Source organism: Nylanderia fulva, unplaced genomic scaffold, assembly GCF_048542155.1.
Source record: "Nylanderia fulva isolate GAGA-0341 unplaced genomic scaffold, ASM4854215v1 Scaffold33, whole genome shotgun sequence".
Classification (NCBI taxonomy): domain Eukaryota; kingdom Metazoa; phylum Arthropoda; class Insecta; order Hymenoptera; family Formicidae; genus Nylanderia; species Nylanderia fulva.
In genome coordinates, this window is record NW_028190400.1 from 1,460,568 (window position 1) to 1,475,718 (window position 15,151).

The 15,151-nt window shown below is 23.0% G+C and overlaps 1 protein-coding gene and 1 long non-coding RNA gene across 2 annotated transcripts; one reads left to right on the forward strand and one right to left on the reverse strand.

Annotated features, from left to right (window-relative positions):
* Positions 1 to 989: 989 nt before the first annotated feature.
* LOC114943737 (uncharacterized) lies at positions 990 to 12,069 on the reverse strand. Its single transcript, XM_029319420.2, has 10 exons — positions 11,957 to 12,069; positions 11,448 to 11,553; positions 11,059 to 11,174; positions 10,699 to 10,816; positions 9,910 to 10,082; positions 2,852 to 2,908; positions 2,352 to 2,457; positions 1,962 to 2,077; positions 1,605 to 1,719; positions 990 to 1,265 (listed from the first exon to the last, which is right to left on the reverse strand). Exons 1-10 carry the CDS (start codon positions 11,999 to 12,001, stop codon positions 1,087 to 1,089), a joined length of 1,131 nt encoding a protein of 376 aa, XP_029175253.2. The 5' UTR covers positions 12,002 to 12,069; the 3' UTR covers positions 990 to 1,086.
* Positions 5,459 to 6,490, forward strand: LOC114943733 (uncharacterized). The gene is made up of 3 exons (XR_003822070.2): positions 5,459 to 5,496; positions 6,020 to 6,111; positions 6,422 to 6,490. It is a non-coding gene; the product is annotated as an uncharacterized LOC114943733 (long non-coding RNA).
* Positions 12,070 to 15,151: the final 3,082 nt, after the last annotated feature.

A 15,151-nucleotide genomic window follows, 5' to 3' on the forward strand; every position in this document is an offset into this window, starting at 1 on the left:
AAAAACTCATTGTAGCCGTTTTGACGTCTAATTCTAAAAATTACAAGCATAGTTTGGGACCTCTTACTATAAAAAAAAATTAATCATCCGGACACAAGTTCCGGAAAAATCATTTTATCATAATATTTTTGTACAAACGCTTAAATACTTGTTTAACAATTTATTACGGCCGACCCTGTGTTTCGTGCCAAAATATGAGTAGGGTTGCGTACTCTTAGATTAATTACAACAACAAAAAAATTTTAAATCAATCAGAGCGATGGAAAAGAGGCAACAATACACTTCCAGATTTGCGAGATAAACCGATACATTTGAGAATCGACTTAACATGTCTTTTTTAAAGAAAGGATAATTTTAAGAAAATTACGCTGTCTCAATAAAAGTTTCTATAAGACATTTTCAAAAGAAATTAAATAAAAAAATTTTCCGGGTTATTTTTAATTTCTTATTATGATTTTGCGTGAATTCACGAGATTTATCTGTTCAACACTTATTAGTGGTTTACAAACATGTCAAAATTATTTTTTCTTGTAATTAATAAATTCAGTCATTATATATATAGAAGCACTTTAATACACAGCAATCGTCCAGTTCCAAAATATGCGAATTACTTTTATGTTAACGTTTCTTAGTTTTTATGCAATATGTATCGAACAATACAATTGAGCTTCATTAAAATACTATATTAACTTAAAATATTAGTGTTGAATCTTTCTGATTATTTTAAAAATTATATAATTTTCTATGATTAAATCTTTTACAGAAATGCACGATTTCGAGTCTTTAAAAGTTAAAATTTTATCTATTAAGTAATTGTCGTTAATTTTGAGCGACAACGTATAAAAACAGATTTGTTAAATATTTATATTTTATCCATGAATTATGAAATAGTGTTAAAGATATTAGAAAAATTAATACTGTTTATTTATATTTGCTGTATTTGTTTATTTATATTTGCTTGATTACATCAGAATAGCAAGAATGTAACATAAGAAGAAAACATATTTTTTTATTTAAATTGATTTGTTACAAGTTTACATTGATAAAGTAATATAGATAATGTTCCATTAATTATATTCAGACAGTTTATTCTGTTTCTGTATTTTCCTCTGTTTCTGCTTTTTCATGTTCTTCATGCTCTGCTTCTTCATTTCCTTCTGTTGCTGTTCTTACATGTTCTTCATGTTTCTCCAATTTATGTGCAGCTCTTATAACACAAGTAAATAGCGAAAAGCATTTTTCACATTCTTCCGTAATATTTTTTACTGCAATATAAACAAATATAATTAAAGTGTTGAAAAGTATAATATATTTTTATATTAGTTTTATTAGTTCTTTGCATAATTTTAACACAAATTATATGATCTGTTTTAATTATTTATAAAACTATTTAAAACTATTTAAAACTACAAATAAGTTAAATAAAAAAATTAGTGCAAAAATGTATATGTATATAATCTATAATAACGTACATAGAATCATAACTTATAATTTTTATATATATATATATTTTTCTATAATAATAGATTCAATTTTCTATAATTCTACGATAAATATATGATAAACTTTTTAATATTTATAGTAGCGATATAATAATAATTTACCTTCTTTTATGCAATCGCGTGCAACTTTGTGTACTCTTACTTGGTGAGGAGAATGAGATAATTCTTGATTTATTTTTACATGGAGTTTCCTTTCATCAATATTTGAATTTTCCATCTAATATTATAAATAAAATGTTAAGTAAGAAAACAGTAGATTATACAATTTTTAATAGTTTTTTCTAATTTTTGGTAATTATATATGTGCACGTGTGTGTATCTGTGTGTGTGTGTGCACTGTATGTGTATTTTATTATGTATTTACCTTTTTAAATAATTTATAATTTTATTATATAATTAAATCGTGCATTGTATAGTCTGTATATAATAAAATTATTTAATATACATATAAAAATTTACCAAATCACTTTTTTTCAACACACATGCGATGGCACAACCATGATTTCTTGTCTTTTCTTCATTTTCGGATCTTGCATGCACGCCAGTCATTATTTGTACCTCACTATAGAAATTATCTGTAAAATAAGATGCAGGATTTAAAAGAAATGTGCGTATTTCATATTTTTAACTATGCATTTTATATAGATTGAACAAATGCATATATAAACGTTTACTAGCTTGGTATAGAATTAAAAAAATTAGCTTGAATAAAATACCAAAAATTGTAGAAAAAAACATTATATACTTTATCAAATTTGGCAAAACAGAATTTATTTTAAAATTAGTCAAAATATCTTAAATAATGAGCAATAAACGAATTTTCTAATATTATATATAATTATACCTTACCAACTGTTAGATTATTTTCCGTCAAACAAGTCAGAATCTCGTCCTGGATATTAGATGTTACTGCATTTTTTAATTGTTGCTTTAATTCAGATTGTGCTAAGACGACCTGCGAAAAATATAATTTTATTTTATATATTATTTGAAATATTTATTTTTTAATATATTATATAATATATTCATTTTTTAATATATTTAATATAATATATTATATATATAATATATATATATATATATATATATACATATATTTAATATATTGTAATATAAGTATGCACTACAATTATGTTAAACATATGCTACAATTTAATATTATATAATATTTTTTTCATACTTCTTATGTGATATTATATACTTTTCATTAAAATTAAAAATACATTTTTTTATCTGTATTTCTCTTGAATACAATTATTTAACATATCAATATTTATATATAATTATAATTAACATTAATTTTATTATTAATATATGATTGTTTATATTTGTAACAATAAAATTCTTACAATAAATCCTAAAACACAGATGCAAAGAATACAAATAACTTTCATTTTGCTAATATTCTTTCACTTTATTGCACAGTATCAAACACAGTTTGAGGAAATATTTGCAGCTACTGATGATATAGATCGTATTTATACTTGTTATAAATGTAAAATGTGTAGGTTAAAGATATAAGGTCATAGATTGTATATAAGCATTGAATGTGCAACATAAGCAAACAACTTAAACGATAACTTTTACTAATAATTTTTCAATACAATCATGTGTGTGATTGCAATTGATACAAAATAATACAAATAATAATAAAAATATTGTTAAATTATAGAATATAAGTATTGTACGTATTTTTATCTTTTTCGAAATTTCAACATTAATTTAAATATATATAAATATAAAAATTTTAAATATAATTTATTGCATAAATTATTGTAAAAATGTAAATTTTATACATAGTTTTAGTATGTAAGTAAAAAATAAGCGTATAGCATGTAAATTTATTTGTTCTTTTTATTAAATTACATTATTTTTATATAATAATATTAATTATTGTATATATCTAGATGTTTAAATTTAATCTTCTTTAATATTCTTCTCAAATATTTTCTCTCTTATTATAGTCTATTGTTTATTTGCCATACTATATAAACTAGAATTGTTTAATGATCATAGTTAATATCACAGAGCTAAAAAAATTTGACATATTATCACATGTTAATTATTTGATGGAGTTTTTATAGTAAAAATAAAAAAATAAAAAAAGGATTGTTTTGTTTTATTAGAAAAAATTGTTATATTATTTAATAATAATATTTTATTGTTAGTTTTTGTATTCTTTTTGCTTCAATTTGTATAGACAATTAAACGTGCAAAGAGGTGAACAAAGCTTCAATCAGCTAATGGTTAAGAACATAAATTGTGATAAATCTAAATTTGTAAATAAAGTGATAAATAATTAATAAAATATATGCTATTTAATTATGTTTCGCGTAATTATCTCCGTAATATATAATTATATTATCTTACATAATAGCAAATTGGTTCCATAAACATTGTGTAATTGCATCTATATGTATTTATGTGTGATACATACAAACGCAGAGAAAAAGATAGTATCTAATGTAGTCATAAAAATATTGTTTTATAATACTCGATTTTATGCAAATCTTTTGCAATTTAGATAAAATGTTTTTTAATTAAAAAATAAAATATTTCTATTTACAGATGATTTGATGATCATTTAAAGATCAAACGTTAGAGAGCAACATCTTTTTTTCAGTTACGTATACATGTGTGTACATGTATACGTAACGTATATATATGTGTGGTACATTAAACGCAGAGAAAAAGATAGAATCTAATGTAGTCATAAAAATATTGTTTTATAATACTCGATTTTATACAAATCTTTTGCAATTTAGATAAAATGTTTTTTAATTAGAAAATAAAATATTTCTATTTACAAACAATTTGATGATCATTTAAAGATCAAATATATGTTAGAGAGCAACATTTGTTTTCAGTTACGTATACATATATATATATATATATATATATATATATATATATATATTTATAACTCCCATCTAATATTTTTCAATATAATCTTTTAATAAAATGCATTATAAATATGTGACGTGTAATTATTTCTAGCGCTTCTTTAATTATTAATTTTTGATAATGCGTTTTGAATTGTCAATACATAAAGATATTTAAAAAAGCTAACATTTATAATAATATTTTATGTTACATAATTAATTAATATTTTGTTTGTAAATTACGTTTTATTAATTTTAAGATGACAGTACCTAATATAGATAAAATTATGTACCGTTGATAAAATTGCCAATTTGCTATAATACTGTTAGTATTATTAAAGAAATATTTAATAAGAATATTTTGGAGGGTATATATTTGTGTGTGTACATTAGTTCAAAGATATTAAGACTTGATTTATTCTTATATTACTGACAATGAGTAAAAGTTCTGCAACAAACTCTTCTTTCTACGATATAGTACACGATATAACCGAACTTGGAAAATGTGGTGACATAACATATTGATGTAACTTTATTAAATTCAATATTATGCAGTTTCATGACTTTTCATATAGATGGCTAAAGACTATAGTAATTATTAACAAAGTCTATAATAAAGTACAAATAATATGATTGCGCCTATATAAAAATATTAATTTTTGAAAAGCAACTAATAAAAATATTACAAAATTATTCTCTCTGGCAAGTGATTAGTGAGTATTAGTTCGCACAATTATTTAACTTGAACAATTAAATGATTCGTAAATGTATCGAGGCAATTTTGTTTGAGATATTTCGCGCGTATCGATGCGAAAATATCGATAGAAAATAAAAATATAAATCATTAAAAACGTAATATATATATCAAACAATTATTAATATTAATACACGTAGAATTTACGCGTTCGAAATGTATTGTGTATATAATATTATATATATTGTTTATTTATTTTCAAATTGTTCATTACGTTCTTAACTAAATTTAAAATGACCGGCATCGTATTAATGTGCGAAGTTATATCGATTGTGAAATATTTTAACAACGCGCTGCTTCGCATTAGTTCTCAAGACGCGATCGTGAACAATATCATAATCATGGTTACAAATAATTAGTAAGTATCAATTGCTGCGTAATTATTTATTCCATTAAGTGATTAAAGGCCTCGCGAAGTCTCTTTGGCGCGAAGAAAATATTTCGTGCGTTTTATTTACTGGAATAAATATCGACGCAATATGTGTGTGTGTGTGTGTGAATTAAGAATTAATACAAATCATTGTCTCGTGATATATATATATATATATCACGATATATATCATAATAATCATTTATATTGAAATCATCTTTTAATAGTTATAAATACGTGTTTGCATGCATAGCCTACACGTGCATGTAAGATTATAGTGTCTAACAATGCCGCAAGAGACCGCTGAGTGTCACGTTTTGCGCATTTTCCCGCGTTATTATTCCGTCATAAACAAGCGCACGCGTATTGCTATAACCATTAAAGTCGGAAATGTGCTAAATGTCGTGCGCTTATTAATTGTATTTAAGTATTACAATAGTATGGGCGCGTATATAATCATAATTGTTTTGCGAGTGCGCGCTTATTAATTATAATGAATTATTTTCACTAGAGAGTGTGCCACGAAGAAAATATAGCAACAGTGAAATAAGAAAGGAGGAGATAGTCCGAATGAAGTGGCATCAATCGAAGGTTTAACATGAGGTAAATAATTAATTTTTTTATTATTATTTATACAAATTCAATAAAAGAAAAATTTTAACATGATTCAGTTCGTGTATTTAAGTGATTCAAACAAAAGAGATTTTGAACAAAATACACTTATATAAAAATTATATAAAGTTTGTTCAACTAAAAAAATTTTTTTCTAAAATTTATAACAAATTAATTATGTATCTATTTTATTAGTATACTCATTATTGAATATAAAATTCAATGCGTACAATAATATAATTTTTTGAAAGATTCATTATTTAAGCGCTGCTATAATTTAGATTTAATTTATATGTTACAGATTAACGTTATGCTGACAACATCGACAAATTGATGAGAGAGATGGAGTTGAGAAAAAGAAATCGGGCGCCGACAACGCAACCTTAAGTGAGTATTTATTGATTTATTTAATTGCAATAAATCAATATTAATCAAATTAATCAAAATAATTAAAATAATCAAAATCAAAATTTATTAGTCGTCAAATCAAAATTTATAAAATTATTTAATTAATTTATTATAATTATATATTTATTATTATTGTATGTATAAAAATAAAATATAATACAATTATAAACGTTTGAAAGATTAGCGTTACTCTTGGGCGTTACTATAATTTTTATTTTATTTATATGTTACAGCTCAATGTGTAGCTTGTAGTCAAATGTTGTGCATCGATTGGTGAGCAATAAATTATTATTACGAGGTAATGGTTTCGTAGATTTAGAGTGTGAAAATGTAGATATAGATTGTGTAGATTGTAGACTGTAGATTGTAGATAGTTTTTCCGTTACCTCAAAATGGGGATGGATTACAAATTACAATATTAAAGCGAATTTTAATTTCAAAAAATGTCAAAGAATTTTATAATAGTAATAAATTTAACTTAATTTATTTCATAAAGAACTCACTAATGATTAATTGTGATTATAATGTCATAAATGTGTGTTTATAAATTGTTTTTTTTTTAAATAATTATATTATTATAATTACTTATTATGTTATAATATACTTTAATGTAATTTTATACTAATAATTTGTAATCTATTCATTCATATTGATCGTTAATATTGCACTAGTTAAACAAAATTGTATTAAAATAATATGAAAATATATTTTGCAAATATTTTATCGTGATGTGGTTTTCTAAAGAGAAACAAAAAGAATGGTAATAAGAAAGTTATAAAAGATTTTAATAAAATAACGATATCTTAAAATTTTTAATACGAATTATATATGTCTTATTTTATTATTTTTTACTTTTAAAATTGAATTGGTTACCGCGTAGTTTGATGAAATAAGCATTATAAACCGCATTAATTGTAACCCGCAGATTAATGATAGATGGTTGCTTATATCGAGTTCTCGTGACGGCTGACGCATAGTAAAGTTTTTTTATACTTAATATTAATTGTTTTATATCAATATTAATTATAATAATTAATATTTATTAAAGAGCAGAAAAGAGAAAAATACTATTAAATATTAAAAAAATAATTAAGCATATATACGGTATATCTGATACGGCATAATGAACGATATAAAATTGTTCATATTAAATAAATTGATTCTGCCGTAAGCATCTAATTGTAAGACATTCGAATGCTATGCAAATCGTGATGCATTTAGCACGGGAGTGTCGTCCAAAATGTCGCGCGTTTTCGTGCGGGAGTGTCGTCCAAAGTATCGCGCGTTTTGGTGCGGGAATGTCATTTAAAGTCGGACGTTTTAGTGCGGGAGTGTCGTTTAAAGTATCACGCGTGTTAATCAAAAAACAATGGACATCTTGATCAAGCTGAGAGGAGGAGCAGGCCTAGAAGGCATCAGGCACAAGCAGAGCAACCTTGGGGTAAATATTTATTATTTGCATAATACTTGTTATAAATCACATATATTGTAATTTTATTTTTATACTTGAATAGTTTAAATAGAAGAAAGAATTAGAAAAAACTTTTGATACATAAGTTTATACAAAAGTTTCTATCAATTAATATAAAAAATATAGTTTTCTAAAATTTTTAAAGGTATTTAATTATATATGTTGTATATGTTGAATATAAAAGTCAACAGGTATAATTATTTTTAGAAATATTGATTATTTTACATTGTTATAATTTAAATTCTTTTGGATGTTACAGATCAACGTAGTTTTGATGCAGTCAACTCTACAGATTAACTACGCTTCGATTGGTGAGTGAACTATTATTTTATTGCGAGGTAACGATTTCGTAAAAATTTTAGATGTAGATTGTAGACTGTAGATTGTAGGTAGTTCCGTTATCTTAAAATGAATTGAATAGATTATAACAAATTAGGATAAAAATTTCTGTTTAAAAAAAGAACAACGAAACAAAAAACATTTTATAATACATATTAAATACGTATTATAATACATATTAACATTTTATAATATAAATTAAATCTAATTTATTTCAAGAATTTATTTAGAAAATAGATTAATGTTTATTATAATTATATGTGTGATTATAAATTATGTAAATTATTATATAATTATAATAATGATTAACAAGTGTATATAATAATATACAGGTACAATAATGATATACAAGTATATAATTACAATAATTTTTTATCATAATGCACTCCAGTTTTATTCCAATTTTTTGTAATGCATTCATTCATGTTGATCAATTGTTGATGACAAATGATCGTAAAAAGACGGATCAGTTGCATCTTTTTCATGTTTTTTTATTCACGTGATTATGTAATATGTGTAATATATAGTAACTATATGGAATTTATTTGTAATGCAAATAACTCATAATGAATACAAAGACATAATTTAAAAAAAAATCATATAAAGAATTAATCTGTATATTTTTATATTCAACGAAAAAACATTTTTTCTATATGTATATTGAACATTTTTAATTCAATCTGTGTCAATAAGACTTACTTCAACATTGGAAGTAATATAAGAAATAAAAATATTAATTTTATATTTAATTAGTAAATGATAGTAATTAGTTGATTCTTAATTATGTGTTTATCACATTATTAACTATGACAAATGCGTTTTGTGTTTAATATATATATATATATATATATATATATATATATATATATTTTATGGGGCATTATAAATAATGAAAATGTTTGTTAAACTTTACATACGTTTATTTAATAGCGTTCACATTTGAGAATTTTATTACATTATATAAACATAGACATTTTGCTTTTTTTACGCTAATTAACTATTTTTTCTTGTTATTAATAAATTCAGTCATTATATATATAGAAGCATTTTAATACACAGCAATCGTCCAGTTCCAAAATATGCGAATTACTTTTATGTTAACGTTTCTTAGTTTTTATGCAATATGTATCGAACAATACAATTGAGCTTCATTAAAATACTATATTAACTTAAAATATTAGTGTTGAATCTTTCTGATTATTTTAAAAACTATATAATTTTCTATGATTAAATCTTTTACAGAAATGCACGATTTCGAGTCTTTAAAAGTTAAAATTTTATCTATTAAGTAATTGTCGTTAATTTTGAGCGACAACGTATAAAAACAGATTTGTTAAATATTTATATTTTATCCATGAATTATGAAATAGTGTTAAAAATATTAGAAAAATTAATACTGTTTATTTATATTTGCTGTATTTGTTTATTTATATTTGCTTGATTACATCAGAATAGCAAGAATGTAACATAAGAAGAAAACATATTTTTTTATTTAAATTGATTTGTTACAAGTTTACATTGATAAAGTAATATAGATAATGTTTCATTAATTATATTCAGACAGTTTATACTGTTTCTGTATTTTCCTCTGTTTCTGCTTTTTCATGTTCTTCATGCTCTGCTTCTTCATTTCCTTCTGTTGCTGTTCTTACATGTTCTTCATGTTTCTCCAATTTATGTACAGTTTTTATAACACAAGTAAATAGCGAAAAGCATTTTTCACATTCTTCCGTAATATTTTTTACTGCAATATAAACAAATATAATTAAAGTGTTGAAAAGTATAATATATTTTTATATTAGTTTTATTAGTTCTTTGTATAATTTTAACACAAATTATATGATCTGTTTTAATTATTTATAAAACTATTTAAAACTATTTAAAACTACAAATAAGTTAAATATAAAAATTAGTGCAAAAATGTATATGTATATAATCTATAATAACGTACATAGAATCTTATGATTTTTATAAATTTAAAGATATAAGACAGGCAGTAAGAGCCAACTCGCGGATGACAGTGCGTTATCCTAACGAAACTAAATTTTTCGTTAGGATTAAGTGTCTGTGCACAAGGCACCAAATATTTTACTTGGTCACGGCCAAGATTTAAAATATGAAATAATCTCATATTTGAGATTTAATTTCAATAACCCTTTCACCCCCCTACGGAAATAAGTAAATGCAAGAGAAAAATATAGATCCGAAAGTCGCTGAATCGGGAATCGATCCCGAGACCTTTATATATATATATATATATATATATTTTTCTATAATAATAGATTCAATTTTCTATAATTTTACGATAAATATATGATAAACTTTTTAATATTTATAGTAGCGATATAATAATAATTTACCTTCTTTTATGCAATCGCGTGCAATTTTGTGTATTCTTACTTGGTGAGGAGAAGAGTCAGATATTAGTTGATTTATTTTTACATGGAGTTTCCTTTCATCAATATTTGAATTTTCCATCTAATATTATAAATAAAATGTTAAGTAAGAAAACAGTAGGTTATACAATTTTTAATAGTTTTTTCTAATTTTTGGTAATTATATATGTGCACGTGTGTGTATCTGTGTGTGTGTGTGCACTGTATGTGTATTTTATTATGTATTTACTTTTTTAAATAATTTATAATTTTATTATATAATTAAATCGTGCATTGTATAGTCTGTATATAATAAAATTATTTAATATACATATAAAAATTTACCACATCACTTTTTTTTAATACACATGCGATGGCACAACCATGATTTCTTGTCTTTTCTTCATTTTCGGATCTTGCATGCACGCCAATCATTATTTGTATCTCATTATAAAAATTATCTGTAAAATAAGATGCAGGATTTAAAAGAAAAGTGCGTATTTCATATTTTTAACTATGCATTTTATATAGATTGAACAAATGCATATATAAACGTTTACTAGCTTGGTATAGATGTAAAAAATTAGCTTGAATAAAATACCAAAAATTGTAGAAACAAACATTATATACTTTATCAAATTTGGCAAAACAGAATTTATTTTAAAATTAGTCAAAATATCTTAAATAATGAGCAATAAACGAATTTTCTAATATTATATATAATTATACCTTACCAACTGTTAGATTATTTTCCGTCAAACAAGTCAGAATCTCGTCCTGGATATTAGATGTTACTGCATTTTTTAATTGTTGCTTTAATTCAGATTGTGCTAAGACGACCTGCGAAAAATATAATTTTATTTTATATATTATTTGAAATATTTATTTTTTAATATATTATATAATATATTCATTTTTTAATATATTTAATATAATATATTATATATATAAATATATATATATATATATATATATATATATATACATATATTTAATATATTGTAATATAAGTATGCACTACAATTATGTTAAACATATGCTACAATTTAATATTATATAATATTTTTTTCATACTTCTTATGTGATATTATATACTTTTCATTAAAATTAAAAATACATTTTTTTATCTGTATTTCTCTTGAATACAATTATTTAACATATCAATATTTATATATAATTATAATTAACATTAATTTTATTATTAATATATGATTGTTTATATTTGTAACAATAAAATTCTTACAATAAATCCTAAAACACAGACGCAAAGAATACAAATAACTTTCATTTTGCTAATATTCTTTCACTTTATTGCACAGTATCAAACACAGTTTGAGGAAATATTTGCAGCTACTGATGATATAGATCGTATTTATACTTGTTATAAATGTAAAATGTGTAGGTTAAAGATATAAGGTCATAGATTGTATATAAGCATTGAATGTGCAACATAAGCAAACAACTTAAACGATAACTTTTACTAATAATTTTTCAATACAATCATGTGTGTGATTGCAATTGATACAAAATAATACAAATAATAATAAAAATATTGTTAAATTATAGAATATAAGTATTGTACGTATTTTTATCTTTTTCGAAATTTCAACATTAATTTAAATATATATAAATATAAAAATTTTAAATATAATTTATTGCATAAATTATTGTAAAAATGTAAATTTTATACATAGTTTTAGTATGTAAGTAAAAAATAAGCGTATAGCATGTAAATTTATTTGTTCTTTTTATTAAATTACATTATTTTTATATAATAATATTAATTATTGTATATATCTAGATGTTTAAATTTAATCTTCTTTAATATTCTTCTCAAATATTTTCTCTCTTATTATAGTCTATTGTTTATTTGCCATACTATATAAACTAGAATTGTTTAATGATCATAGTTAATATCACAGAGCTAAAAAAATTTGACATATTATCACATGTTAATTATTTGATGGAGTTTTTATAGTAAAAATAAAAAAATAAAAAAAGGATTGTTTTGTTTTATTAGAAAAAATTGTTATATTATTTAATAATAATATTTTATTGTTAGTTTTTGTATTCTTTTTGCTTCAATTTGTATAGACAATTAAACGTGCAAAGAGGTGAACAAAGCTTCAATCAGCTAATGGTTAAGAACATAAATTGTGATAAATCTAAATTTGTAAATAAAGTGATAAATAATTAATAAAATATATGTTATTTAATTATGTTTCGCGTAATTATCTCCGTAATATATAATTATATTATCTTACATAATAGCAAATTGGTTCCATAAACATTGTGTAATTGCATCTATATGTATTTATGTGTGATACATACAAACGCAGAGAAAAAGATAGTATCTAATGTAGTCATAAAAATATTGTTTTATAATACTCGATTTTATGCAAATCTTTTGCAATTTAGATAAAATGTTTTTTAATTAAAAAATAAAATATTTCTATGTACAGATGATTTGATGATCATTTAAAGATCAAACGTTAGAGAGCAACATCTTTTTTTCAGTTACGTATACATGTGTGTACATGTATACGTAACGTATATATATGTGTGGTACATTAAACGCAGAGAAAAAGATAGAATCTAATGTAGTCATAAAAATATTGTTTTATAATACTCGATTTTATACAAATCTTTTGCAATTTAGATAAAATGTTTTTTAATTAGAAAATAAAATATTTCTATTTACAAACAATTTGATGATCATTTAAAGATCAAATATATGTTAGAGAGCAACATTTGTTTTCAGTTACGTATACATATATATATATATATATATATATATATATATATATATATATATATATTTTATAACTCCCATCTAATATTTTTCAATATAATCTTTTAATAAAATTCATTATAAATATGTGACGTGTAATTATTTCTAGCGCTTCTTTAATTATTAATTTTTGATAATGCGTTTTGAATTGTCAATACATAAAGATATTTAAAAAAGCTAACATTTATAATAATATTTTATGTTACATAATTAATTAATATTTTGTTTGTAAATTACGTTTTATTAATTTTAAGATGACAGTACTTAATATAGATAAAATTATGTACCGTTGATAAAATTGCCAATTTGCTATAATACTGTTAGTATTATTAAAGAAATATTTAATAAGAATATTTTGGAGGGTATATATTTGTGTGTGTACATTAGTTCAAAGATATTAAGACTTGATTTATTCTTATATTACTGACAATGAGTAAAAGTTCTGCAACAAACTCTTCTTTCTACGATATAGTACACGATATAACCGAACTTGGAAAATGTGGTGACATAACATATTGATGTAACTTTATTAAATTCAATATTATGCAGTTTCATGACTTTTCATATAGATGGCTAAAGACTATAGTAATTATTAACAAAGTCTATAATAAAGTACAAATAATATGATTGCGCCTATATAAAAATATTAATTTTTGAAAAGCAACTAATAAAAATATTACAAAATTATTCTCTCTGGCAAGTGATTAGTGAGTATTAGTTCGCACAATTATTTAACTTGAACAATTAAATGATTCGTAAATGTATCGAGGCAATTTTGTTTGAGATATTTCGCGCGTATCGATGCGAAAATATCGATAGAAAATAAAAATATAAATCATTAAAAACGTAATATATATATCAAACAATTATTAATATTAATACACGTAGAATTTACGCGTTCGAAATGTATTGTGTATATAATATTATATATATTGTTTATTTATTTTCAAATTGTTCATTACGTTCTTAACTAAATTTAAAATGACCGGCATCGTATTAATGTGCGAAGTTATATCGATTGTGAAATATTTTAACAACTCGCTGCTTCGCATTAGTTCTCAAGACGCGATCGTGAACAATATCATAATCATGGTTACAAATAATTAGTAAGTATCAATTGCTGCGTAATTATTTATTCCATTAAGTGATTAAAGGCCTCGCGAAGTCTCTTTGGCGCGAAGAAAATATTTCGTGCGTTTTATTTACTGGAATAAATATCGACGCAATATGTGTGTGTGTGTGTGAATTAAGAATTAATACAAATCATTGTCTCGTGATATATATATATATATATATATATATATCACGATATATATCATAATAATCATTTATATTGAAATCATCTTTTAATAGTTATAAATACGTGTTTGCATGCATAGCCTACACGTGCATGTAAGATTATAGTGTCTAACAATGCCGCAAGAGACCGCTGAGTGTCACGTTTTGCGCATTTTCCCGCGTTATTATTCCGTCATAAATAAGCGCACGCGTATTGCTATAACCATTAAAGTCGGAAATGTGCTAAATGTCGTGCGCTTATTAATTGTATTTAAGTATTACAATAGTATGGGCGCGTATATAATCATAATTGTTTTGCGAGTGCGCGCTTATTAATTATAATGAATTATTTTCACTAGAGAGTGTGCC